The sequence below is a fragment of the Hippopotamus amphibius genome, chromosome X, assembly GCF_030028045.1.
Source record: "Hippopotamus amphibius kiboko isolate mHipAmp2 chromosome X, mHipAmp2.hap2, whole genome shotgun sequence".
NCBI lineage: Eukaryota > Metazoa > Chordata > Mammalia > Artiodactyla > Hippopotamidae > Hippopotamus > Hippopotamus amphibius.
In genome coordinates this window covers 14,518,719-14,546,612 of record NC_080203.1, presented here as the reverse complement: position 1 = coordinate 14,546,612, position 27,894 = coordinate 14,518,719, and the positions used below count along the sequence as shown (strand labels likewise).

The 27,894-nt window shown below is 42.8% G+C and overlaps 1 protein-coding gene across 1 annotated transcript; it reads left to right on the top strand.

Moving 5' to 3' along the window:
• Positions 1-624: 624 nt before the first annotated feature.
• On the top strand, positions 625-27,645 carry F9 (coagulation factor IX). Its single transcript, XM_057718419.1, has 8 exons — positions 625-712; positions 5,685-5,848; positions 6,053-6,077; positions 10,382-10,495; positions 16,262-16,390; positions 18,592-18,809; positions 25,790-25,904; positions 26,642-27,645. The coding sequence occupies exons 1-8, from the start codon at positions 625-627 to the stop codon at positions 27,187-27,189; spliced, it is 1,401 nt and encodes a 466-aa protein (XP_057574402.1). The 3' UTR covers positions 27,190-27,645.
• The last annotated feature ends 249 nt before the right edge of the window (positions 27,646-27,894 follow it).

The window sequence follows — 27,894 nt, the reverse complement described above, 5'->3', positions numbered from 1 at the left end:
CATGTGAAGTGGTATATCAATATGAACTATTACATAATAATATTTATACATTTATTTTCTATACCTAAGTATATATGCATATACATACACTCATACATACATGTGTTCTGAGATAGGGCCCATATGTTTCACCATATGGGTACAGAGCACAACAAAGTTTACAAACTCCTCATTATGAGGAGGATCATAAAAGATCCACCAGGTGACTCAAGAGCTATAAGCAGTGGAGATATTTTAAGGTGGGTGACAAAATGACTTCATTCTTTCCATCTCTTTACCTTTCAACTATATGACTCACGTGCTCCCTGACAAGGATAAGATGGATCCTATGATGAATTCTGCTGACACAGCAACTGCAGCCATTACACCTCCTCATATTCTAATGATGGGTCACTTCCTGCTTCAGCCTCAGATCAGCCACAGTGACAGAAGCCCACAGAATCAGAGGTCAAGTTTAACAATGGCCACTGCTTCCTCTCTTCATTTAACCCAAGAGGCCATTGGAAACAGCCCAAAGACCCACTGAGGGAGATGGACATTGTTTCCCAGAAGTAAATACAGCTCAGCTTGTACTTTGGAACAATTGGTCAACCTTGCTACTTGCATAATCTACCAGCAAAGGTTATGCGGTGCCTGAACAGGATCATGGCAGAATCACCGGGCCTCATCACCATCTGCCTTTTAGGATATCTACTCAGCGCTCAATGTACAGGTTTGTTTCCTTTATAAAGATACGTTGAATGTGCTTGTCTTTTAGATACAGAAATATCTGGGGCTGTCTTCTTCATTAAACAATGATTATAGGATTTGACTGCAATGTTTAAGATTCTGGTAGTTAGCATGTGGGTTGATAAGTACTGGTTCTTCCACATTTTTAAAACTAAATAGATTTACAACGTTTACAGTACATTTTTTTAATGGACACTGTTGGGCTTATGATTTGACAATGTAATTCCTTAGAAAACAGTTGTCTCCTTGCTTAAAAAAAAATAAAAGGGGGAAAATGTTTTAACAAGGAAACAGCAGAATATGGAGAAAAAATTAACTGTCATTTTGTGGGGTTTTAACTCACTACTTTGAAATCACAATGGGAAACATTAAAACAAAAACAATGGTTTTATTTACACAAAAAGTTTGATTTTAAGACATATGACGTGATTCAAAATTTTAGAACTACTTAATGAGTCATGCCTCTGATTTTTAAACTACAAAATTATATACCTTTAATTGAAAGTTTTAGTTAGAATACAAACTTTTCATTAGTAAGTTGTTATTTATCACTAAAGTTTTCCATGGGTTAGGAAGAAATTATTTTGTCTGATTCTAAACATCTCGGGAGTTAATACAGGGGGAAATTCAATATTCACTTGAGCTCTTAGAACAGCAAAGCAAGTCCAAGAATTGACATCAAGAGTAGGAACTTAGTTAATGTAATTTACATCACTTGGGTTTTTTCCCACAATTTCAGTGACTTTATGCATTCCCCAAATGCAGGCACACAGGGAAGAAATTACCCCATTTAGACAAACAGCATGTTCTCACAGGAAGCATTTATCACACTTACTTGTCAACCTACTATAATCAAATCTAGTAGTTGACAGTGCCAGGATCAGGTGTGGCAACCCTAAGCGTCCCCAGAAAGCAGACTGGCCCCGTGGTTCCCACTCCAGACATGATGTCACACTGAAATGCAGAAATAATGATACGAGAATGCAGAGGTTAAATCACACCAGCAAACTGGGTAGAGTCAAGCAATAAAAAAATGTAGCTGGAACACTCACAAAGTAGGACAGAAAGCTAGGTCTTTACACACATCTCATCAGTGCGAGACCTAGGAGGACAAAGGATCCGAGCCCTTCCTTCAAGAAAAGTGCTGAAATGATAGAGGTTTTAAGAGGACTGCTGCCCCCTTGAAGACCTCAGATGTAAGAAAAAGGATAGATTCAGAGAAAAAAAAAGGACTAGGATTTCAGATTTTGGGAAATAATAACCAGACGAGATAAGCCCAAAGGGAGGTTAAATATATGACCCTCAGACAATGGTGAGGAGAAAGGCAGTGTGATTCTGGAGTCACGGTAGTCAGAAATAATAGGTCCTTGAGCAGAGCGCCAGGGGGCTTTCCCTAAGGATGGACAGTATTGAGGCAGTGCTCTCCTGTGCTGTTGAACTGTCACTAGCTTCTAAAAGCAGTTTCTATGAATGATTTTCTGAGATGTTGCATTTTCATGGCTCCTGCACTTAGGTATTACTGCATCAATTTAGAACTTTGAAATCAAAACTGTTCCTTGAAACCAATTTCGTTTTGTAAAGTGTATGGACCCAGGCTGTCTTTCATTCAGAATGAATGAATGAAGTAAATGAAAGACAGCTTGGGTCCATACACTTCACAAAACTTTACAAACTAGGTGACAACTATGGTGCCAGGTACTGCGGCAAGGTACCTGGAGATAAACCAGATTCCCTCTTTGACCTAAAGCACCATGAGGCCAGGTAAGAGATTTCAATATAACATGATAAGATGTATACCAGGTGCTAAAGGGGCAGAAAGAAAGGAACACATTAACTGGGGAGACACTAACAGAGAGACAATATTTTGAGCTGGGTCTTAAAAAATAACTAGGTTCACTCTCCTTAAATGCCTGATCTAGGGCATTCTATGCAGAGAGGGTCACTCACGTGCAGAGACCCAGATGCACAAAGAATGTGAGGTCTTTCGGGAACTCAGTATGTTTCCCATATTGAATATGACAGGTGAGGCTGGGGCAGGTCATTAGACAAGGAACTAAGGAGTCTGGACAACAGAACGCAATGTGGAGTCATCAGAAGTGTAAACGTGAATACCACCGATGGCTGACTCAGGCTACTTGGCCTGAGCAACACTCTAATGAACTGTGAGAGGAAGGGGTGGCCAGACGAGGGGAGATCAGTCTTGAGGCCACAGCAATCATCCAGGGAAGGCACGAGGGCCTGGACTTGGACATTAGCTGTACAGACAGAGAAGAGGGAAGGGAACTGAGGTGACATTAAGGAAGCAGAAATGATATGACTTAACCACCTGGGTATGGAAGGGGAACGGGTTTAGAGGAATTGGAAAGAGCACGTCTTGAGCGTTTACGATACAGCTACGTGCCTAAGAGCACAGACTGTGCAATCTGACTGCCAATATCTAAATTCTGGCTCTGACACTTTAATATGTTACCTGGGGCAAATCACTTAACCTTTCTGAACCTACATTTTTTGGATTTACAAAAATGAGACGACAGCACCTCTCTCATGGGACTGCCGTGAGGAGGGAATGAAATAATGGATGCAGAGCGCCAAGCACATTCCAGCACATTAGAAGCATTAAATAAACATCAGCTCTCATCAGCCACATGACGATGCACAGTTACAGAGTGGGAAACACAATCTGGAGTTCCGAAGATATACCTGACTAGAGATGGACATTCGGAACTCACTGTCGTATGAACAGTAGTTATACACCACGTGTGTGTGAGGATCCAGGGAGTCAACGTGGATCTTGTGGCACCTGGTACAGTGCCTGGCAGTAGTGAGCGCTCAGAAAATTGTGTTGAGTCAGGGCTGGACGAGGGTGAGGCAAGCAGGGCATGTAGGGCATAAACATACTTGCATACACTGAGAGAGAGTGCCTCCTTGGACTCTGTGCTCTAGAAGCCTTGTTTACCTCACCCCAGTCCCAGCCCTGGCAAGGATGTATGGAGTGAAGAGGACCAAGGCTGGAGGCTGAAGCCTGCGAGAACATATAAGGGGCGGGCCGAAGAAGGGGAAGAATAGATGCAATTAGTGGATGAATAACAAGAGTCTGAGCAAAGAGAACCAGGAGAGCATGATTTCATGGAAAGGGCACCCTAAAAAGGGAGAGATCAACAACTAGAAATGTTTCAGAGCAGGCAGGAAACACAGAAGCTCAAAATTATCCTTCAGGAGGTCATTGCTGGTCCTGACAGTGTCATTTCATTATATGCATGGGGGTAAAGAAGAGAAAGAGCCACAGACAGAAAAGTGCGTTAAATAAAAAGGGAATTGAGAAAATTAGGAAGGCAGACCAGACAGAGGCATGGAAAGGAAGAGAGAAAACCAACATACACCAGCCTGCACACGTTATCTCACAGATCCTGTGACCAACACTGAAGGTAGACAGTCTGATGATACTACTGTTCTACCCATTTACACTTGACAAAGTTAAACTGCAGAGATTATGTGACTTGTCTGAGGTCTCATTGCCAATAGCTGCTGGACATGTGATTCAAACCCAGGTGTGTCTGCTCTGACTCCAAACCCCTATTTTTCCACTAGACCGCACTGTAAATGGATACAGACACAGATGCTACTGTAGGAGCACCCAGGGCCAAGTACATGAACTGGCGAGCAGAGAAGAGGGCCTGGTGGAGGCTGGGAGGTGTCGAGATGCCACGGCGCCCATCTGCAGCTTGTGGCTTTCTCCCAGGGCACCCGGCTGCCTGGGAAGGGAAGGAAGAAGCAGCTGGTGGCACTCACCTAGTGGTTGGGATGGCGGGTATTGCAGAACTGAAGAAGGGGTGAAGGGAACTGAGAAAGTTGGCAAGGGAAGAGTTGAAGAGAAAAAAATGTAAGCTAAATTCAGGGAAAAAGTAAAGCCCAAGGGGACCTGAAGAGCAAGAGAAAAGTGAGAGGCTGTCAAGGGACTAGAAGGCTCCATAAATGAACAGCTGCAATGGAAATAAGGGACTTTGTTTCTTTTCCTTTCCTTTTTTTTTTTTTTTTTTTTTTGGTGCTAATGAGAAAACCGTCCCAAAATGCCCTGGAAAGTTCATGTTATAAACATCTGGTCCTGTTGAGATGGTATCAGTCTTTTGACAAAAGGAATAACTCCAGGCAACTTTTTGAGTTCCTATTATTAATTATAGATACAGATACTATATCTATATCTCTCTATATCTAGAGAGAGAGACACACACAGAGACGGAGCGTGAAACAGAAAGAAGAGACTGAGACTGGAAAGTGGCGGGGGGCGGGGGTGTGTGGAAGAATTAGGTTAGAGACCGCAATCCTCCAGAGTTCAGGAGTATTCCTACATGCTAGGCAGTCAGAGCTAAAATAAACCACATCCGTGAATTCCAGAGAAAGACTTATGTCACTGGAATTCCTAGAACACGTGCCAACTTAAGGTGCTGTGAGTCTGAAGATTAAAACGAACGTGAATGCAGTGGTTTTTCTTTAATATCCAGTGAGAGACACCAGAGTTGCATTTAGGCTTCTGCTCTTCCAAGGGAAATGTGTTGCAAAGTCATTTGGGCAACTGCATCCTGTAAACACAGCCCAGCCACTGTGATGGATCACCTTGCAAGGACCTGCAATTAGCTATTTTCAAATGATGATAAAGTGTGAAGTTAACTGGTTATTTGAGAACTTTCTTTTTCATCCAGAGTAAATTCAATACGATTGAAAATCTGACCTTTTATTATCAGAGCTCTCTTGACTAAAAGTAAAATTGAATTTTAATTCCTAAATCTCCATGTGTACACACTACCATGAGAACATCATAGATTTTGGCTCCATGCCCCAAAGATAAATTGGCTTTGGGATTACTTGGATTAAAAAGAAAGCCTTTCTTAAGAGATGTATTTAATTTTCATTATGTTTTCTTTTTTCTAAAGCTAAAGAGTAATTCTTTTAAATTTCAGTTTTTCTTGATCGTGAAAATGCCACCAAAATTCTGAATCGGCCAAAGAGGTATAATTCAGGTAAATTGGAAGAGTTTGTTCGAGGGAACCTTGAGAGAGAATGTATAGAAGAAAAGTGTAGTTTTGAAGAGGCACGAGAAGTTTTTGAGAACACTGAGAAAACTGTGAGTATTTCCACGTAACATCCTTCAGATGTGGAGCAAAGGATAGAAAACCTTTTAAAAAAAGGGGGGGGGGGGGACCAAACTTCTCTTTGGAATTTTAAGATAGCTATACATACATGTGTATTATAAATGTTATAACAGAGAAGGAATCAAATTGAAAACATTTTAAATAGTACCATTAACTTGTCCTCTTTTTCTTTATAGACTGAATTTTGGAAGCAATATGTTGGTAAGCAATTCATTTTATCCTCTAACTAGTATATGAGACATTCAAGAATTACGTGTTTTTTTCCTCTGTGTAAACAGATAATATATTAAATTCTGTAAAAGGGCTCAGAAAAATAAGTCCAACTCTTTTTACCCAAAATTGAATGGTGAGAGACTCCAGGTTATGCCAGCGTGGGAGATATCCGCTGGCAGATAAGCTTACCCCTTCCTAGGGCTTCAAAAGGAACATCGCTCCACCCCAGGAATCTGGAAGGAAGAAACCAAAGAGAACTGCATCTGGGACTGAATGAGAGTTTACAGTCCTCAGCAGAGAATCAGAGAATGCTGAGTGACTTAAATGTACACTGCTTAAAAGTCCTCCTCCTTCCGGTGGCCTACATGGCCCTCCTGACTGCCCTGCCCCTCTGACCATCTTTCCTCCTCACTCTCTGGGCTCCAGCCATCCTGGCGCTGCTGCTGCTCCTTGCACACTCCAGGAATGCTTCTACTTTAAAGTCTTGGATCTGACTGTCCCTTCAACGTGGAAGGTTCTTTTGCCAGGTTCCCCTAGGCTCACTCACTCACCTCCTTCTTTACCCAAAGGTCACCCTGTCAATGAAGCCTGCCTTGATCACCTATTAATACTTCAACCTGCCCCCCATAACCCCATCACTTTAGACACGGTATTCTGCTCTATTATTTTTCATAGCACTTTTTCACCATTGAGGTATCATATACTGGTCCTTCTTACACTATTTATTTTTCCCACCTCACTAGAATGCAAGCTTCATTTTGGCAGGGATATTCAACTATTTTGTTTATTGATGTAGTGCTAGTACCTTGAACAGTATCTGGTACAGAAGCAGTGAGTAAATATTTGTTGAATGAATTGACCAAAAGGAGGAAAAGTAAAAACTTTAATGACAACTAAGTTTTAAAACTAATTTAAAACCCAGCAGCAGGATTTTGAGGCAGTGTAAGTTTCCCAGCTTGACTTACCTAAGACCATTTGCATGGACAGCCAATTCGGTGAATTCCATCAGTTCTATTTTCCCAGATTATATTCTATAGACACTAATGGACCTATTCGTACTCTTGTAACTCATAATTTCTCCACTTGGTTTTTAAATCATGAGGGAAGAAGAGGTCCATTCCATTAAATATACTTTATCTGTCTTTTCTTGCTCTTAGTAATGAATGCTACCATGCCAACTCTCTATTGAGGTATTCCCCTACAGTTAGTCCAAACAAATCTTTTTATTCTCTATCGCTAATCTATCTAAAACTTTGAATCTTGTATTTTTTTTAAAGCAAATCAATTTCTACATTTCCTCCCAAAATATTCCAGGCTGCATTTAAACTCTCATGGTCCCTTCACTGCCCACCTGCCCACCCAGTTGGCCCCAGAGTAGGGGTTCATTGATACCTCTTAAACACCATATTTTGAAGTTGGCTCCCTGCCTTCTAGGTCACAGGCTGTGTTATTTACTGTAATTCAGGTAAAGATACCTGGAAAACAGCAAGGGCATGTCGACCTGAAACAAACAGACTCCAGCAAAGATGGGTTTATTCAGGATCAGCAGAAAATTGCAGTTCAGGGTCTACAACCACAGTGAGCCACATGCAAGTCCCTGCATGGCCGGGGGCAGAGAACTCCTGTAGAGAGGGGAAAAGGAAGTGGGGAGGGCTACAGTAAACAAAGAGTCCCTGGCTTTTCATTGGCTGAGTCCTTGCCAAGAAAGAAGAGAAGTCTGTCTTCTTCCTGTTGGGCACTGCTACCGTCACAGGGCGTAAGAGCTCTCCCATCTGGTCTCTTGACTCTATTTAACTGAGGTTTCTGTTTATTAATTTTTTACACTGTCACTACCGCTTTGTCTACTAAAAATAAAACAAAAACAAGAAAAAAGAAAAAGGAAACCCAACTCCATGCTTCTTTTCACTTTGCAGTCGAGATTCCCAACCACCCCAAAACAGCCTATGCTGTTTCTCCCTGTATGGGCTTTCTCACATGGCAGGCGCAGGCCCCTCACTCCTGCCCTATTCTCTACCATCAATTCACCATGTAAAGAGCCTGGCTGAAGAAGAAAAATCGCCCAACCACATTAACCAGCGTCTGCCCAGAACTTTACAGAGTGCCTGTCACGTTTAATCCTCACACCAACTCTGTGAGCAAAGCACTATGAACCTCATTTTACAGAAGAAACTGAGGTTTAGGGAGGTTAACTGACTTGTCAAAGGTCACCAAGTTGGGGTGTCACGGAGCTCAGAAGAGCAGCCAAATTCTCTACTGCCCACCTCCCACTTTCTCTGTTACCCCTCCCGGCCTTCAAATCTAAATGCAGTTATTCATTAAACCACTGCCTAGTAGCGTTAAACAGGAAGCTCTCATTTGGCAAGGTCTTGTCCCTTGTTGTCTTTGACCCCTACTGTCTGTGGCTTTGCCTCAGCCCAAAGTACACACAGACAGGCACCCAAAGGAGGACTAAATGTGGGATAAAATGACACTCATTTTAAAGATATGTCTCAGCAAATGAGTTGCTGTGTAGCTGGCTGCAAGCCCAGAGCCTTTCAGTGAAACATCCTAAATAATTCAGCTCCGTTGGTCTGTAATATAAAGTGCAAATGTGGCTCATTTTTTTAGACCAGTTCTGAACATCAAAAATAATAAACCAGAGATAACGTATTTTGTTTTCACAGAATTGGAACAAACTGAAGTATCTGTGCAAAAGCACATTAGATCAAGGGGCAGAGGGAACAAGCTCTAATTTTCACAACAAGTAGATTTTCCAGAGAGGGACTGTTCCTGAGAAAGGGCTATTAGCCCTCAGCCAGTGGGACCTGGATACATGCTCCTGACAGCAAGCACGACAGACACACTGCTGCTGTCCCTAGAGCAGGCAGGGGTCCACACACCAGATGTCAGGGAGCTTGGCTCTAAAATACGACTGACCATTAGAAATCTCTTGAATTGCCCCTCTCTCACTGTTTTCTTCTTACGTCATCTCTACCGCTTACTCCTTTGTTACTCGTACATTAAGCCTTGCTGATCTTGCTCCCAGTCTTCTTCAGGGCTCTCTCTCTGCTCAGAGTGTGCACCAGCCTCCCTTCTGCTTCTATTCATCCCTTCCTCCTGAAGCTTCCTTAGAAGTACAGATTAAGGCAGAGGTCTAAGAAACCAGACTTAAAGGTTCCTTTCTAATCCTGACCCTTCACCTCTTAGCTATTCCTTCCTCCTGTTTTCTGATGACCAGTGTCTTCAAAGGCTCTCCCAAACTCTGTAAATGTAGAAACTTCAGGAAAGGTAGGAAGGAAACATAGCCAATCTATATATAAATAAAGCACGTTTTTGGAACCTTTTCTTTTTTTTTTTTTTTTTTTGGCTCTTTATTGGAATATAATTGCTTTACACTCTTGTACCAGTTTTTGAGGTACACCAAAGTGAATCAGCTGTATTTATACATATAGCCCCATATTCCCTCCCTCCCGCGACTCCCCCCCACCCTCCCCGTCCCAGCCCTCTAAGGCATCATCTATCATCGAGTTGATTTCCCTTTGTTATACAGCAACTTCCCACTGGCTATCTATTTTACAGTTGGTAGTATATATATGTCTATGCTACTCTCTCACTTCGTCCCAGTTTCCCCTTCACCCCCCGCCCCCCCAACCAGAACCTTTTCTTTTTTAATTCTTTGTATTGAAAGTTGTCTCTCACTTTACCAAACCATCTGGGACCTACTCACAGACAGTAGAATATCTTTCAGGAGTAAAGCATCTTTTGTACTGTTTGGAACCATCACTGCATACTCGACTGAAAAGTGAAGTGATAAGATGAGGAAGTAGATGCATATGCGCCATGCCTAGGCTGCCAGTTCCCTGAGTGGAGTCGCTACCTGTTACCTAGCTCAGCTTGCTCTACAAGACCCACGACAGAGCAAGCGACACACAGATGACTGTTGAAGCAATGTGATTTGATTTAGAATTAACTCCATCATCATTTGATAAGGAAGGAATGAAAATTCTTCTCACCCTCTGCTCATAGAGTACATCTCTGTACTCACGTTCTTCCCCTTCTTCCTCCTCCCTTCAGTTACATAAACAATCTGCATGCCTTCCTGGGGGCCATTTCCTAGGACAGTGTTAACCTAAGCACATTTATGTGAGTTGTTTTTAGAAACTTAGGAAGACAGGAGCATCCCATGAGCAGCTGGTTTCCAGGTCAGCAGTCCTGCTCTGACCCTAAAATCCCCTCTCCATGAGTCTGTGCAGGGAAGACTAAGCATTCTAAGCAATGGATCTGCTAATTCGACTTCTTAATCTATCTCGAAGATGGAGATCAGTGTGAGTCCAATCCATGTTTAAATGGTGGCCTGTGCAAGGATGACATTAATTCCTATGAATGTTGGTGTCAAGTTGGATTTGAAGGAAAGAACTGTGAATTAGGTAAGTAACTATCTTTGAATTACTCGTGGTTCAGAATTTCCCTTTGAAGCCAGGTGCAACTGGAAAATGCAGTATGTATGTATGATAACTTTCTCTTAAATTATGGTAAAAAAAAAAAACCCTTTACATGAGATCAACACAACAAATTTCGAAGTGTACAATACAGTACTGCTAACTGTAGGCACAATGCTGTACAGCAGATGTCTAGAACTCATTCACCTTGCTTAACTGAAACTTGATACCTGCTGAACAGCAACTCCCCACTTTCCCCTGCAACCCACCCCCCAGCCACAAGCACAACTGTATTCTCTGCTTCTATGTGTTGGACTATTTTTAGACACCTCGTAGAAGTGGAATCATGCCGTATTTGTCCTTCTGTGACTGGCTTGTTTCATTTACCATAATGTTTGCTAGGCTTATCCATGTTGTTTCTTATGACAGAATTTCCTTCTTTTTGAAGGCTGAATGATATTCCATCGCATAAAACATACTTTCAAAGCTTATAAACATTCATTTTATCTGTAATCATAGCTTCCAGGATGAGTTCAAGAAACTAGAAGAAGAGCAACAGTAAGATTTGGTAGCTAGTAGGAAGTGGTAATGATGTTCCACTAGCATATTCATCCTCAACACAACCACATGCCGTCAGTACCATTATTAACCCTGTTCTACGCAGACGAGAAAAGTGTAGCTCAGACAGCTCAACAACCACAGAAGCAGTAAACCGTTGAGCCAGGACTTGAACTTCAGTTGGTCTGACCAAAACCCATGCTTCTAACTGATCCACAAAATGCAAAGAAAACTGACCCATAAAAAACTGTTTGAACTCATGACTAAATTGCTATCAACAAAAGCAGTGGAAGTCAACTAAGTATAGAATTGGGGTATGGGAAGGCCAATTCTCCCTTATAGTAGGCACTTCTCCACCCATACAAACCACTTCATATATGAAATCTGTTGACAAAAATAAAACTCATTCCTGAATCTGACTATATTGATCACACTGAGTTACATAGAAAATCTAGGATCACACAGCCTAGAATTTTTTTTTCTGAGATTTTGGCAATTGAAACAGTAAACCCCAAAGTCCTTTACCTACTTGTTTATTACCTCTGGATGAAGGATTACTGGTATTGTGATTGTGAAAAGCACACAGTGCTAATGACGGATTCTCTTTCTAATCTGAAACTCTGGAAGAATAGAGATGCAGTCTTAGGGAAAGAATTTAACAGCAAAGGCTACATGACTAAGGGCAAAGAGCAGAAAATTAGCAGGACTCTATTAAGGCGTTATGGCAATCCACCTGACACACAGATGAAAAGGGCATAAAACTAAATGAAATGCAGCAGCTGCACTTGTCCTATTGAGAAGGGAAAAAGTCATCTCTAATGCTGTTCAGAAATCCTTTCAGTGCTAAAGAGAAATCCATTGATCATCTTCCTTTGAGATCCAAAAGATAAAAAGGAATAGAAGATAGGAAAAAGAAAAGGCGGCAGGGCAAAAATATTTTTAAAAAAAGAAAAAGGGAGATGCAGGTGGATGAACTGCTACACTAGGCTTGGACTCCCACTTCCTCAGGCTTCCCAGTGTGGGGACAAACCGATGCCTGGGTTCCCCTTCCTAAGGGTGTGTTCACTGGTTCAACATCTCTGAAGTGCTACTTTCATCTGAAAGGTTATAATTTCAAACTCAGATTGACCTAGATAAATCTGACCCTGCTATTATGGAAACCTACGGAAACTGATGGAGTAACAGCTTAAATAACTATTGGAGCTGAGTGAATGAATGACTCAATTGGTCTCCGTTAAGAACGAAGGGCATGCTGCAGCAAAGCATAACTGAAAACAATGTTTAGTATTACATATTCCTAAATGTCTTTAGTTTAAATATAAAGACACTTTAATACAGGCAAAGAGCCCTGAGGAATGTAGCTATAAGCACAAAACTGCTATAACAGGCTTTGCTACGTGTGTGAGGCTACAGCCTACACAGCAAAAATGCTAAGTCTACAACAGGCACTGTCTCAGGCCTCCCAGGTTCCCCATGTTTGGGTTTGGTCAGGGCCCTGCAGTGACACTGCAGCCACCACCATACCTGGCCTCTAGGGTGTCTTCTGCTCCCCCAGCCCATCTGATCAAGGTCTAGAGAAATCCTCCCAGTTTGCTTAGTTCAGAAACAAAGGGGCAATTCTCTCAAAAAGCTCTCTATCTCAGACACTAGAGGAAAGCAAAAGCGTATACAAACTCCCATTTAAGCTGTTGTTTCAAACTGAACTAAGGACTAATCTCAAAAGCTGCTAGAAAAATAGCACAGTTTATGGAGTATCTGGGCCCCAAGTCCCTTGCCTCACCCTGTCTCGGAAAGGGAAGGAAATTTCCACTAAGACCTTGTTGTTTTCCTCTTCTCTTGTTCATCAGGCTCCTCTCCAGGGGAGAAAGGTGCAAACATTCAGGGCGCGCTTTCTAGTTAGAACAATGAATTGGCTATTGTGTCCCTTTGGTTGGAATGAAGACCACTGTATGTCTCCAGCTACACATCACATCTGAGTCCTTTTCAGTTAAATCAAACTCTATAAGAACTTGGTCATTTCTGTCCCTTCTAAAGAGTACAAGAGGCATTTCCCCACAGTAAGAGAGGATGGAAAGGAAAACAAGCACATAAACACTTTTTTTTCACTTTGCTAACATGTCACAGACACTACTAATTTACTGCGTATCTCTGTGGAGTAGAAAAAAGAAAATAGCTTGAGTTTAGCTGAATAACAGCATACTCTGTGATACACTTGTTAAATAGAACATCTTTTGTCCAAGCTTTGGTTTTCCCAACCATGACTATATCAGGGAAGATGAAGGCAGAGTAAAATAAAGCAGAACATGATAACTTTTGTAGTAGGCATGAGGGGAATTAGAAAGAGGTGTTTGTGCTAACATGGAGGGAGAAGAACAGATGCTTTGAGATGTCCTTCCACAGATATTCTAGGCACTGAGACCAGCCCCAGGACCAGGGAGAACTCACACCCAACACAGTGCCTGATGTCCAAGTGCTCAAGAAACAACTGATGAATGAGGCCCACAGTGACTGTCCCTGAGGTCCAGGACTACAGATCTCTCCACTGGAACTCCTTGTGCTGTTATTCTCTTTCCAGACTCTTGAGTTCTTTATCTGAGGTCAAAAGACTGCTGGTCAGACAGCAATATTTCCCATTGCGTGCACAAACCAAGCCAGAGGACAGCAGCAGCAGCAACACACTGGGCCACAAAGAGCAATGACAAATGAGGAAAATGATGGAGAGGTCTAGGTACTCAGCCAAAGACGCAGGGTCAGAATCGGGGAAAAGCACCCTGACTTTACCCATTCCCCTTGTGCATGGCCTGGACCAAACTCGTCAGCACCTACCACCTCCCTCTGTGAACTTAGCACAATCTCATATTGACTGAACACTCCCTACAGGTGGTATTTAATTTGGCTGAACACTCTAGTATTGATTTGTAGCAACAAAATGATTGCTAGTAACATGAAAAGAGACAGGGATGTAGTGGCTCCTCACCATTAGTGAGGAGAAAGTTCTTTTAAAAACAAATAAATAAGTAAAAAGGACCAAGTGCCATCTTTTTGGATCATGCACTTAGTGGATTATTGGGTAGCGAAGGTTTAAGCTCAGGCTGGTTTCTTTCTAGTAACAGTCGATTTGCCTCCCCTTATTTCCTAAAGTACCAGTAAGGAACTGGCCTCAGGAGAGTCAGTCTCGGAGGGGAGAAGAGGTGAAAGAATCAGTCCATCAGCATCCATCTCCCTACAGTCCACAGTTCAGCCTGTGGGGCATTAACCACCCCGCATCAATAGGTTGTACACACGGGGGCCAGAGAGGTCACATGGCATCCTAGGCCTCAGCATCAACCCGGGAGCGCCAAGCTAAGAGGCGAGAGGCACACAGTGTAGATCTGAGTCTAGGCCATTCAAGGCTGCACTGGACGAGGCCTGCAGATGTCCATGCAGAGCTAATCACCTGGGTGCTAGTGACGGATGCAGGTGAGGCTGGGGGGACTAAGGTGGTGCACAAGAGGCGGCTAACACAGTCGCTTATGTTCCAACTCTCCATGTTCTAACGGCATTGACAAGTGAGCATTTCTCTTGAAAGCTGTACTGCTGTTGAGCCTGTAGGTAAGGGGGAAGATGTCTTCCATTCATTGAGTTTCTGCACTGCTCTAGAGACAGAAATAGGCCCAAGGGCAGACAGAGCCTGTTTCTCTTAACTCAGCAGGTCTCAGCTAGCGAGCCCTGAACCCTGCTACTTCCTGTTATTGAGATCGCATCGGAGAAGCAAAGGGAAAGTGCAGGAATTAGAAAATACAAAATAAGATGGCAGGAACAAGCCAAATGTATCAGGATTCACAATTAATGTGAACTGGGGTTAATGATAATTTTCAGTCTGGAGTTAAAAATCTAACTGTATGCTGTTGATAAAAGAGATACCTAAAACTATACCAGGAGGCTAAAATAAAGGAATGTAAAAACATTTGCCAGGTAAATGCTAACAAAAAGAAACTGGCAAAGCCATCTTAGTATCAGAATCCCGACAAAAAAGATTACAAGAGACAAAGAAAGATATTTTATGTTAATAAGAGAGATTGTGTGGAGAGGAAAGAAAACATGAGCCACGAGAATGCTTATCATTGCCAACACAGTGTTTTTGACATTTAGCGCCCTTAAAGGACCCTATTTCATTCTCTTGTGTTGATACATACCCACCTCAGCCAGCTTCAAGTTTGCTTTGAAAAACTGGATTATATTAAAACTAGGCACTTCTATTCAGCAAAATATACTATTCAGGGTGAAAAGGTAAGTAACAGAGTGGGAGAAGATATCTACAATACATAGACCCAGTAACTGGACCTCTCATACACTGATAGTGGGAATCCAAATTTGTACAATTATCTTAGAAAACTACTTGGCACGATATACTAAACCCGAACACATGGCCCAATCATTGCACTCACGAGTATATATCCAGTAAATATGCAGGCATATGTTACCAAAAGATACGTACGAGAATGTTCACTACAGCATTATACCTAAGAGCCAAAAACTGGAAATTCATCTGAAATATTTATCCACAGTAAACTGGATGAACGAGGGCAGTGATACCCATACAATGGAATATACTACACAGCATGCAGGTGAACTACAGCTACACAAAACAACATGGATGAGGCTCACAGACAAAATGTTAACTGAAAGACACAGGAGAGTGCACGTTGGGAGCTTCTCCTTATATAAAGTTCATAAAGAGGCAAAACTAATTCCCCATTAGAAGTCAGGGTATTGGTAACCTTGGGAAGACGGAAGTAGTGACCAGAAAGGGGAATCAGGAGAGCTTTTGGGGCGTTGGTAATGTCCTATGTACTGATCTGTTTCCTGTTTAAACAAGTGCAGTCACCTTGTGAAAACTCATACCAAAGTTCTGGGTATATTTCAAAATATGTTACACTTTAATAAACAGCTTTTTCCATTGCAGTCTATGATTTTGTGAAAGTAGTATATCTACACCTTCAGTTTTATGCCAAATCACATATGTTGGTGCCACCATTTTTATGCCTTATTAAGAATTTTATCTTTTTTTCTCCTACTTTTAGCTCAAGGCTCACAAATTTCTCTCCATGAATGCCCCCAGCTTATATCTGACCTGTACAAGAGTCAGTAGTTTCATGTACTTTTTAGAAATGCATGTTAAATGATGCTATTGCTGTTGATTTTGCCTTCTTTCAGATGCGACATGCAGCATTAAGAATGGCAGATGCAAGCAGTTTTGTAAAAAGGGCACTGATAACAAGGTGGTTTGCTCCTGTACTGCCGGATACCGACTTGCAGAAGACCAAAAGTCCTGCGAACCAGCAGGTCAAAATCTAAATAACTTTTTTTTTTAAGTTCAGCAGATGCTTTCTCCAAATCCATATGTGAACTTTTAGCATTCTAACTAATCTACATAATTTTATTCCCTACTTGTTTCTACTTCCTTTTGAAATCACAGAAAAGACTAGTAGCTTGGACAAATTAATTTTCCAAATTGCATCATTCTTTTAAGTAGAAATTCTATTGTTGTCTTCAGCCTGAATTCTTTCCTGTGTCCAGTTTTCTTCTCTGAACTTTATATAATGAAGCAATCGATTTCTGTGATTTCTGTATGCATATTTGTAATTCGTCAAGTCAAATTAATGTAGTAATCCTATAACGTAAAAGATACATACATGATTGACTGACAGGCTTCTAGTACAAGGATGGTAAATTTTAAGCATGATCTATCCGGGTGTGGCTGGTTTACTCTGAGAAAGTTATTTCTATCCTTGGGTCTCAGGCCGAGTTTACACGCTTGGCACCAGAACAGTTCTGACAACCATCTGTTTTAAGTTGTGTCAGGCTGATCAGCACAGTCAATCTATATAGCAGTGGGCAAAGCAATGTTTCCCAGTCATGTCAACCACGCCACCACGTTGACAGCTGACTGGTGTGTTCAGAGCATCTCCACTCCAAACTCATACCGCTCTTCTCTGAAAAAGGCAGTACAAACTTGGATTTTTAAAAAAGTAGGCTCCTCAGGATAAATTATACTTGATAAATGAGGGGCCTTTTTGAAGCAAACTAGATATAATTTCTTTTGCATTTCTAAAGCCTGATATCTTATTAAATTGGTACATTAAATCACGCACCATCCCTCTGTAACTGGGGTTCGATACCTATCTCAGCAATGCACCCAGCAAAGGAAATTAAAGAACCAGAAGCCAAGAGTATACATGCTGCACTAAAATGAAGAGTCTCTAATGCTTCAGGGACCTGCCTGCCTCCCATCCTTCGACCTGGTTCTTAACATACACTGCTTCAAACTAGCCTACCTAAGGAGGAGTGTATATGTCTGTTTGAACCTTCGAAACCTAACGTCCAGTGTAGACAGACAGCATAGTAGCTAAGCCTTTATAAGCCCTTCTCTGTTATGAGAGGAAAAAAAAATGGAGAACCACCTCCAACTATTAAGTGTTATATTTGAATATAGCTTTAGCTTTACCAGAATAAATAGGCCAAACCTAAAATAAGCTTTCCTGCCTTTCAGTAGTAATGGTCCCTTTTCTCTAGCCATTGTTGATGGTTTATATTTATATATAAGTATTTTGAACTAATTTCCTGTTTTCCCAACCACATGCTGTCTTGATGATACTCTTCCGCAGCTGGTTGCTATAGAAATGCCTGTTATAAGGAACGTGGATAGAAGGAAAGTGAGAAATGAAATGTGAGGTGACTTTGCTTGACTACGAATTTCCATTCTGTTTGTACCCAATGTATCAGTAGATGATTTCTTTTCTTTAGGAAATAAACCAACCCAAGGTAAAATGTGGCCAGTGCCCAGGTAGATGTGGCTGTAATAATATTTGGTTAGTACTCGACAGCCAGGTAATTAAATCACAATGCTCCCTCCCCAAAGGATACCTGAAGTCCACTTTGGAATCTAGAAGGCATTCTGGTCTACAAAAGAAATCCTGGGAATTCCCTGGCAGTCCAATGGTTAGGACCCTGTGCTCTCACTGCCAAGGACCCAGGTTCAATCCCTGGTCGGGAAACTAAGATCCCATAAGCTGTGCAGTGCAGCCAAAAAAACAAAAAGAAAAAAAGAAATCCTGTTAACAATAAGTAGCAGACATCCCATTTACCTAATTCTAAAATCAAAGTTACATGGCAGCAATCCCCAGGCTTCCATTCAAGGACATTACTCGGGAGTAAGACTTTTTAGTAAAGAAACTAAACAGAAAGTCATTAGACTTTATAAAAGTCTTGCAAAATTCGATTCTGGAACACCTCTTCTGTTTCCATAAAGATGATGGATTCCTGAGCCAAATGTCCTTTTCATGAAGGGTTTGAAAATTTTCCATAAAAATAATGCAATTAACCTTTTAGTTTGAGACTATATTCATTGATTCGATTTTTTAAAAATATCGATGGGCCTGCTTCTCAGAAGTGACAAGGATGGGCCGCATTCTCGATTTTTGTAATACATATTCTGCTTGCCAGTAAGAAATACCAGAATACTAATTTTTTTTCCATTTGTCTAGTGCCATTTCCCTGTGGAAGAGTTTCTGTCTCAAACACTCGTATGAAGCTCACCCGTGCTGAGACTATTTTTTCCAATATGGACTATGAAAATTCTACTGAAGCTGAAATAACTTTCGATAGCATCACTCAAAACATCACTCAAAGCAACCAACCATTCAATGACGTCACTCGCATTGTTGGTGGAGAAGATGCCGTAAGAGGTCAATTCCCTTGGCAGGTACTCTGTATTCATGGTGTGTCAAAACTGGAGCCCAGTGGGCAAGGGATAGGCCAGGTGGGAGGCTGAGGCTAGGACACCAGACAGACTTATTGGGATGAGGGAAGTATTTAGGCGAGTTTCAGCACTAAGCAGGATGAGGAAGCCCCCCACAGATGAGGAGCTGGTGAGACAGAAGTCCAGGGACAGCTACCATACAAAGTCAAGGAGAGTTTGGCATCAAGGAAATAGCATAGCAGGATTTTAGGCAAGCAATAGGGAGGTCTGGAATCAAGGTCACCGCTACTGGAGTTCTGGGTACTGCTTCAGCCCCTGGGAGAACTGGTGAGAGTCAGAAAGTCTCTAGGTCCAGAGAAACTGGATTATTTCAAAGTCATTTTTCAAAGGACTCAGGAAGGATTAAGGCAAGAACTGGGTTACTGGAACCAGGGCATATGAGACAGGGGCTTGGTCCAAAGTTCTTAAAGTGTGGTAGCATCAGATTCACCTGGGAACTTGTTAGGAATGCAAATTTTCATGCTGTGCCCCAGATCTACTGAATCAGCATCTCTGGGGGTGGAGCCCAGCAAGCTGTGCACTAACAAGCCCTTCAGGTGATTCTGACACACTCTACAATTTGAAACCCACTGGTCCAAAGGAAACAAACTTGCTATAGAAGCTGGGGTCCAAAACACCAAATAGTGGACTCGTGGTACCTAGTGCCACATTTTTCCTGGTGTGATGTGCAGACAACCCACATGAGAATCACCTGTGCACATTTCTGAGGTAACAACCAAGGGATAGATGTGATACCCATCATTTCAAATCTTTTCATGTTCCCCTCGCTGCACACTTAGTTAGTTTACCTGTTGTCTCCTTCCTACGGAGCCTAGCTAAGATCATTTGGAATGTTCACGATCACTCATCCACACGTGTGCACACACACGTTCACTCGCTATTTCACCCATATGAAGTAAGATTACTGACTGTAGAGGTACCAAGCGCTAGGTTTTAGTCTTTTCCAAAAGTGAAGAGCTGTGCTACTTTCTAGGATACTTGAGAAAGACCCTGTCATATTTTCACACCGATTCCTTCCCTCCCAGAGAACTGTCTCTCCACACCCACCTCCAGCCAGTTTCTCACAAAAGGTTACTGGGTTTCAAAATAGGAGATAAAGTGACTATACAGAAGTCACTTTTAGACAAAGACAAAACAGGAAATAAAACCAACCAGAATCTCTCCCCAAGTATGGATGAGCCAGTTCGACCGTATCACGGTTAACCTGCAAGGTGGAAATACTTGATTTGATTGCAGACAAGACTACAACACGCCTGCTGCAGCCCAGGCATCAAGAGAAAGCGAGCAACAGCTGGGGTTTCAATGGCCACACTAGATCTGTGGCTCTGGCACAGGAAATACTGTTTAGCAATGTCACCTAGAAAAGAGTGACTCAAAATGCTGCTGCGCCAATAAAGGGGATGGGGAATAACGCGACCACGTGGTGAAGCAATCCCACAAAGAAGCACATATGGCGTTCATTTTCCTCTGGAGTGACCAACAGTTTGAACGGACTGGAAACGTCTAGTCTGTTCAAGAAAAGGTTTAGGTGAGCTGTTTGCGAGAGCTAAAGGGCCACAAGAGAAAGGGGACGACGACTTTTTCTTTGCAGACTTACGGGTGAAAGTTCCAGGCAGGCAGGTCGATCCTGGCCCCGGTTAAGGCAGCCCTTTCCAACAATTGGTTGGTCATATGGGCTGGGCAGCTTGGGGAGGAGATCTGGTTGAACAGATGTTCGTGGAATTGTTGAGCTGCTCTGTCACGGGGACAGCGGGGGCGGGACAACCCCATCCCAGAGAGCGTCGAGGGCTCGGGCTCACCTAGTGGGAGATGAGACAGGGCAGGCCTAGGGACCGCGGCCATCCCGTCCAGCTCTGAGAGCCTAAGCAGAGAGCTTTACCTTCCGCGCAGCTAGCCCATGGCCGCGTGCATTTCTTACCTTATTCTAGGGCTTTCGGCTCAGCTTCCTTCCATGCTACAGGAAAAGCCGCCACAACCACGCCGGGTCCGCCACAGACGCTTCCCAGAACCCCCTGCGCTTCCCGCCGCCCCTACCCCCGACCCCCAAGGCCAAACGCGCAGGCGGGTTTGCCTGACCTCTGACCCCGCATCACAGTGACAGAAGGCCAGAGAGGAACGGAGGGAGGTGTGGAGCCAGTTTCCTTCATTTTCCCTCCAGATGCCCAGCACTGGCCTCAGAGCCACTGGAGAACTCAGAGACGGGAAGCAGGGACTCTGCAGGGCCACTTAGCGGAGAGAAGCTGGAGGGTTTACTCTTATATAAGAATAGAAAGGTTATTTCCTTAGAGTCGGTATATCCTTAGAGAAGTGGGAAACTAAAACAGAACTCGAATTTCATACAGCTACAAAGGAAGCAATGAAAAACGTGAACGTTAGAGAAAAAAGGGAAATCGCAATGCCTATACCATGAGACCACCTTCGTCAACATCTTAAAAGTGAGAGATTTGAGGAAGCAGCACCCTCTTTTGGCTTTCTAAAGCTTTAATTGGGTTTTGGTCCCATGCGCTTGACCCTGCCAGCCCATAGTTCTGAGCATGCTCAAGCCTGCCTCCAAGCGCTCTGCCCTCCTCTTCTGCTTTGAGTTAGGATTTGTCTGGTCCTGTATGTGAGGTACCTGGACTTTCTCTTTTGTTTTATCATGGGCCTCAGGTTCTGTATTAGCCGTAATTATTGTACATTTAAAAATTTGAAGATCATTCTACGAGATTGAAAATACAATGGAAACCAAATGGTTAAGTTTTCCTTAATCCTTTATGTTAGGTTGTATCATATGTAATTGTCAATGTTTAACCATGTTAACCAACAAAATATATCATGAGAGGCAGTCTGTCTATTCCTTATTCTGTTCTTGGCCTAAACAATCTTTAAAATGTCTCAGCATTTTCCCCAGTCTTGGCTTTCCCCAGTTTTGGCCTGAAGCTATCCTTTAAGGTACCTGAGCTCTTGACCAATCCTTTCCATTTGATTAGGACACACCCCCATGGCAGACAACATGCAGTTACCATCTGTATGAACCAGAAAGTCCTCTTTCTTTGGGAGGGTGGGGAGGGAGCGGATTGGGAGGAATATGTTACACGAAAGTCCTAAGACTATAGGTATATCTTCGCTTGGAAAGGTAATCCTCTATTTTTCCTAGCTGAGATGATACAGCTCCAATTAGCAGAAATGAAAACATGACATATGTAATCTCACCTGGCCCACAAAACTATTTTGGACAGAACATTTAGACAATTATTCTCTAGGATAGTTTGATGAAGTTTATTTCAATGACTAGTCTACTTAACCATTAAAAGCCAAAAGTGAGCATCCCCTCTGTGCCCAGAAAAATGAAGTAGGGCCAAGGGCTGGGTGAATCACACCTGTGGGCATAGTAAGCTGTACATCATGTAGAAATGGTTTTGCTCTTTATGTGAAAGAGAACAAGTGTGCAAAGAAAAAACATTATTGTAAAGCTGGAGGTGGCTAGGTAGGGAGAGTAAGGGTTTACTGAAATCACAGGGAAAGGCCAAGTTTGAGTTAAAAGGTTGGAAGGGAACAACAGGGCAGCAGCTATTACTCTAGGCTGGCATTGTCATTGAAGAACATCAAAACAGATATGTGAATGTGTGTGTGTGTTTGGTTGGTGTGTATCTGTGTGTGTGTGTGTGTGAAAGAGAAAACAGGCTCCTGTTAGGATATGACAAATATGAAAATGTTTGACAGATCAGAACTCTGACACCTTCCTTAGAACATACGCTTTCCCATCATTCTCCAAAGTGATATCATACAAGAACTTGTCCTTGGCCAAGCAGACAGCTCATCCCCAAATAGCTAATATTTAGATAGCTGTGATCCTGAGGTAGCTAAGCAAACATTCCAAAATCAAGTCGCTTGTAATATCTTTAAATGCAAATGTATTTTACAGCTTTTTCTTGGCAAAGATGTTTGCTAAAATTTCTAATACCAATCAGGAATGGGCAAAAAAACATTCTTCAGGCTTAAAAGAACACAAATGTATTTCTCAGCCATCCACCAGAACAGTGCAGAAGCTCTAGGCAGCAAGTCTTTGGCAGGAGTCAGACTAGCTACATCACAGTCTCTGTGCCCAGGGGCTATGGCTATCATTCACTCTGGCCTAACTAGCCCATTCAGCTGAGAGATGTCCAATTCACCTCTCATATAGATGAGAAGCACCATTATATCATTGCATGTGAATGCTTAATTCTGGGTACCTGAGCAAATGTATTCAGTTGTAATCATTAGGCCCAGTAAAGAACAGTGTTGCGAAAATTTGCTTAGTGATGAAACTCACCTGAGGTCTGGGCCAGCTTCATGAGCTGGTGACGAGTGCACTTGCACAGGGCCCTGTCTTCAAAAGGTTCCCGTACTCGTAGTTCAATGCTTTGCATTTGCGTTTTGTAACTCAAGTTCAATGAGACAATGCAGCATGTGTGCGCTGGGGACCTGGAACCTCAAGTCACCGCACTCTCACCCCTCAGCACTGCCCAGGGATGGATTTTTAACCTCCCTCTCCCCTGTCCCCTGGTGCCTTGGCTCACTCTGTCTCCACTTGCCACCACTGCCACCCCCAACCCTTAGCACACTGGCATATGCCCCTTCCTCACCCCCAACACCTACCATTGTCCTCCTCCTCTGGCACAGGCACAAGGGAGGCTTGAGGCTGGGTGCACAGACTCTATGCCATTTGGGGAGGGGGCTTGGCCACATGGCATCTCAGGACCAGAAATGCATCATAACTCATTTGCAGGGTGAATGGCGGGGTAAACCTCTTGCTCACCTTCATTCCAAGACCTGAGCATATCCCGGCAGGGACATTGAAATCCCTTGGGAGTCACTGTTCGCTGTTGATTGCTACAGTGGACCAGTGGGAAAGATTGACTTACCCGTCCCCCTGCCGGGGCACGGGAGGGGAGACCTGGCAGCTGACGGCTGCGTTTGTGCTTGTGTGCTCATTTGCAGGCTGTAGCCCCTAAGCACCTGTGAGTATCTGCACTCACCCAGTGAATATCCCCCACACCTGAGAAAGCACAGCTTTAAATAGTAAATTCAAAACACCATGATAGGTTGTGAGAGACCGCAGAAGAAAAGGTTTTGTGTTTTAGTATCTTCCATGATACTTTTTCCTGGCTTTTGAACAAGGGGCCCTGCATTTTCATTTTGCAACAAGCCCCACAAATTAGGTAGGCAGCTCTGCCTGGAGTGAGCACTTTTAAAACATAAAGGTCATGAAGCCCTGGAAATTTTGAACCAGAATTTCTCAAATTTAATTATGCATGAGGATATTCTGGAGATCTTCATTTTCTCCCATCCCACCCACCAAATATTCTAAGTCTGGGTGGGCTCCCAAAGCTGCATTTTACAAGCATTCCAGATGATTCTACTCCAGTTGGTCCACCAAGCACACTTGGAGAAATACTGGGTGCTTAGAAGCCTAGATTCTGAAGCCAGGCAGACTAGGGTTTGTACCCCAGCCTCAGCACTGACTAACCTTAACTAACTCACTGCATATCTAAACCTCAGTTTGCTCATTTATACATGGATGTGTTACTATCACTCCACAAAGCGCTGTGAGAATTAAATGTACATAAAACACTTAGGACAATGATTAGTCCATAGTTAGCAATCAATACAGGTTCAAAAAAAAAGTTAAGGTTGTTAAGTCTGGGCGGTAGGTACACTGGTGTTTATTATATTGTGTGACGTCTTCCTATATTTTTACCTTTCAGTATAAAAAGCGACAGCTAGAATGAGAGGGCAACCTGAGGATAGAACTGAGGATCAGAGGCTTGCAGTGAGTCAGTCCCATAGGTCTGCAGGTAGGAGGCTAGTGCTTTAGTGTCTAGGATTTAGCAAGTGTTCAGTAAATTGAATTCAGGACAAAAAAAATCTTCACTAGAATATGCCCCCAAGGACCTTCTCAGACTCACTCTTGAAAGGACTGACCACTCCCTTTCCCTAGTTTATTATGAATGGGTTTATGCCTGAGGTTATGTGTGCTTTAGTGAAAGGGCAGCGGTTCACAAGGGCTAGTCAGTGCCCACAAAGGGTTTACCAAATGTTAGTGTGCCCTCTAGTGTTCACACTTCTCAGGTGGATCAAGGCTCTTGCACACACAGGACATGAAATTCTCCTAGCTGATCGACACTGAGGTGCTAAAAATATTCATGGTCCACTCTGGTTATACAATGAATGTACAGATGGAAGAATGGATTGGCTTCTTATCTAATAATTCCCAGGCTCAGAGCAGCACCCAAACACCTTTGTCCACTTTGTCCCCAAATCAGTTTAGTAGACCTTTTAGGACAGAGGCAGCTTCCGGATCCAGTCAGGGGAGGAGAATACTGTGAGGGGAGTCCTGCCTGGAGGGCCATAGCACAGCCCTTAGGGAGGCCGTAGGTCTCATTTCAATGTCATTCTAGTTTAGAAAGGGCTTGAAAAGACCTCCTGGAAGAATTTGTAGTTTTTCTCTTTCAAATGATTTTGTAGCAAGGAGATTCCCTGGTTCAGGGACAGGAGACTCAGTAATAACTATTGATCTCTAGGAGTCAAATCAGTGCCTTTCTGAAAGTACCTGCCATATTCCCATGAAGCAATTTGTGCTATCAGAGAACCTGTCTCACCTGAAAAAGGAATCCAAGGGCCCCAAATCATCAAACGAAGCCATTTCCGCATAGTTGCCTCACCTAGCGCTCCGCCTGCCTATCACTGCTCATTCTCTCCAAGACAGTTTCAGAAATGGCTTTTTTGATTGTGCTCCAGAAACACTAATTCATCTTCAAAGCTGACACTTTCCAGAAACATTCCACTTCTGTCAGCACCTAGAACCCAACTTTTGTCCACTCCTCTAAAGAGCACAAATTGTTGTTGTTGTTGTTCTGGATCAAATATATTACGTAGTAAGATTCATAATTTTGTTTCCACAGGTCCTTTTGAGTGACGGAAGTGAAGGGTTCTGTGGAGGTTCCATCGTTAATGAAAAATGGGTTGTAACTGCAGCCCACTGTATCAAACCTGGTGTTAAAATTATTGTTGTCGCAGGTAAATAAACAGAATGATACTCGTCGGCAACATCCCTAGATCTTCTGTATGACTGCTAGATCATATTTTACTAAGGTCTAATGAGACCAATGCTAAAGAAGTTAAACTAGTGGTAGAGGGGCCATCTTTTCAGAATCCAACGTGTTCCATCCTCCAAGTCCCCCACTGGACTTTTCGCAGACCTTTGCTAGCACTCATCTCAGTACGGTACGATGATCTATTGATGCGTCCGTTTCCCCACCAGACTGAGCCTTCCCGAAAGCCATGTCATATCACTGATCCTTGTATCCTTGCACCTGCCACAAGCTGTAACCTGCCCTCAGTTAACATCTGAATGAATGACCAAATGAATGTATTATCTGTGCTCAAAAAAGGGGTCAAATCTTTGAAATTGGGAACATCTAGGATAACTCATAACAAGCTGATTCATTGTCGCCTGTGAACAATGTCAGGCTTGTAACAGCTTGGGTGAACAGATCCATCTATCTGATGGTCCTGAGTGGCTTTTTGGTCTGAAAAGTATGCATTGGCCCTCATTACATTTTACCCAAATCATAACAATATAAGAATAAGATCTTTGACACGACTGCCAGGTAATTCTGTGATGCCGAGTGGACACTTGGAGAATGTTTATGTGAAAGAAAATTTGTGACTAAGGAAGTGATGCTAGGTGGACACTCAGAAAACATTTCCTTGTGGGAAAGACTGTGACTGAAAAAGAAATTTCCTTTCAATAGGTGAGCATAACACCGAGGAGACAGAACCTACAGAGCAAAAGCGAAATGTGATCCGTGCTATTCCTTACCACGGCTACAACGCATCTATTAATAAGTACAGCCATGACATTGCCCTTCTGGAACTGGATGAACCCTTAACGCTAAATAGCTACGTAACCCCTATTTGCATTGCTGACAAGGAATACACGAACATCTTCCTCAAATTTGGATATGGTTATGTGAGTGGCTGGGGGAGAATCTTCAACAGAGGGAGATCGGCTTCAATTCTTCAGTACCTGAAAGTTCCACTTGTTGACCGAGCTACATGCCTTCGATCCACAAGGTTCACCATCTATAATCACATGTTCTGTGCCGGCTTCCATGAGGGAGGTAAAGATTCATGCCAAGGAGATAGTGGGGGCCCCCATGTTACTGAAGTAGAAGGTACCAATTTCTTAACTGGAATTATTAGCTGGGGCGAAGAGTGTGCGATGAAAGGAAAATATGGAATATATACCAAGGTATCCCGGTATGTCAACTGGATTAAGGAAAAAACAAAGCTCACTTAAAGAAAAATGTATTTCCAAGGCTGACATATTTGGGATTGAATACAGACAAGGTCCTTTACTAACTAATCACTTTCCTGTCTCTTTAGATTTGAATATATACATTCTATAAATATTGCTTTTTCTCTTTACCAGGAGAGGTCTAGCTAGAATTCATATTTTACTAGAATAAGTAGATTAGAAAATGTGACCACTAGAGAAATATACTGTAGCGGGAAATTGTGCCAATCCTCCAGTCCAGTCCTTGACAAAATTGTGAAGCTCTTCATCCAGCCCATCAGGCATTATGTTCCTCCACTGGGGCAACTCCCTGCTTCTCCATCCTTAGCAGCATTCCATGTGCCAGATCTTTCTGACCTCACCCATCAAAATGTTAAAATTTATTAGATCCGTATCCAGGATATTTGGTTTAGTCCATCACAAGGCCAGCACCACACTCATACAGGAAGAGCACAGGAGCAGCCGACAGGTTAAAACTCATGGGAAATACTACTTCTTTTTCAGTACCCTTATTCCTGCATCCTTTCCAACTCCTAATCCCCAAATCAGTTTTTCTCTTTCTCTCTCCCTCTCTCCCCTTTTCCCTACATAGGCATTAAAGGAGGGGAGGGGAGCATCATGCTGTGAACAGTTTATACATCCCTAGCAAACCCAAACTTGCTCTCAGTTTGGTCTTGGACTTGCTCTCAGTTTGGTCTTGGACTTGCT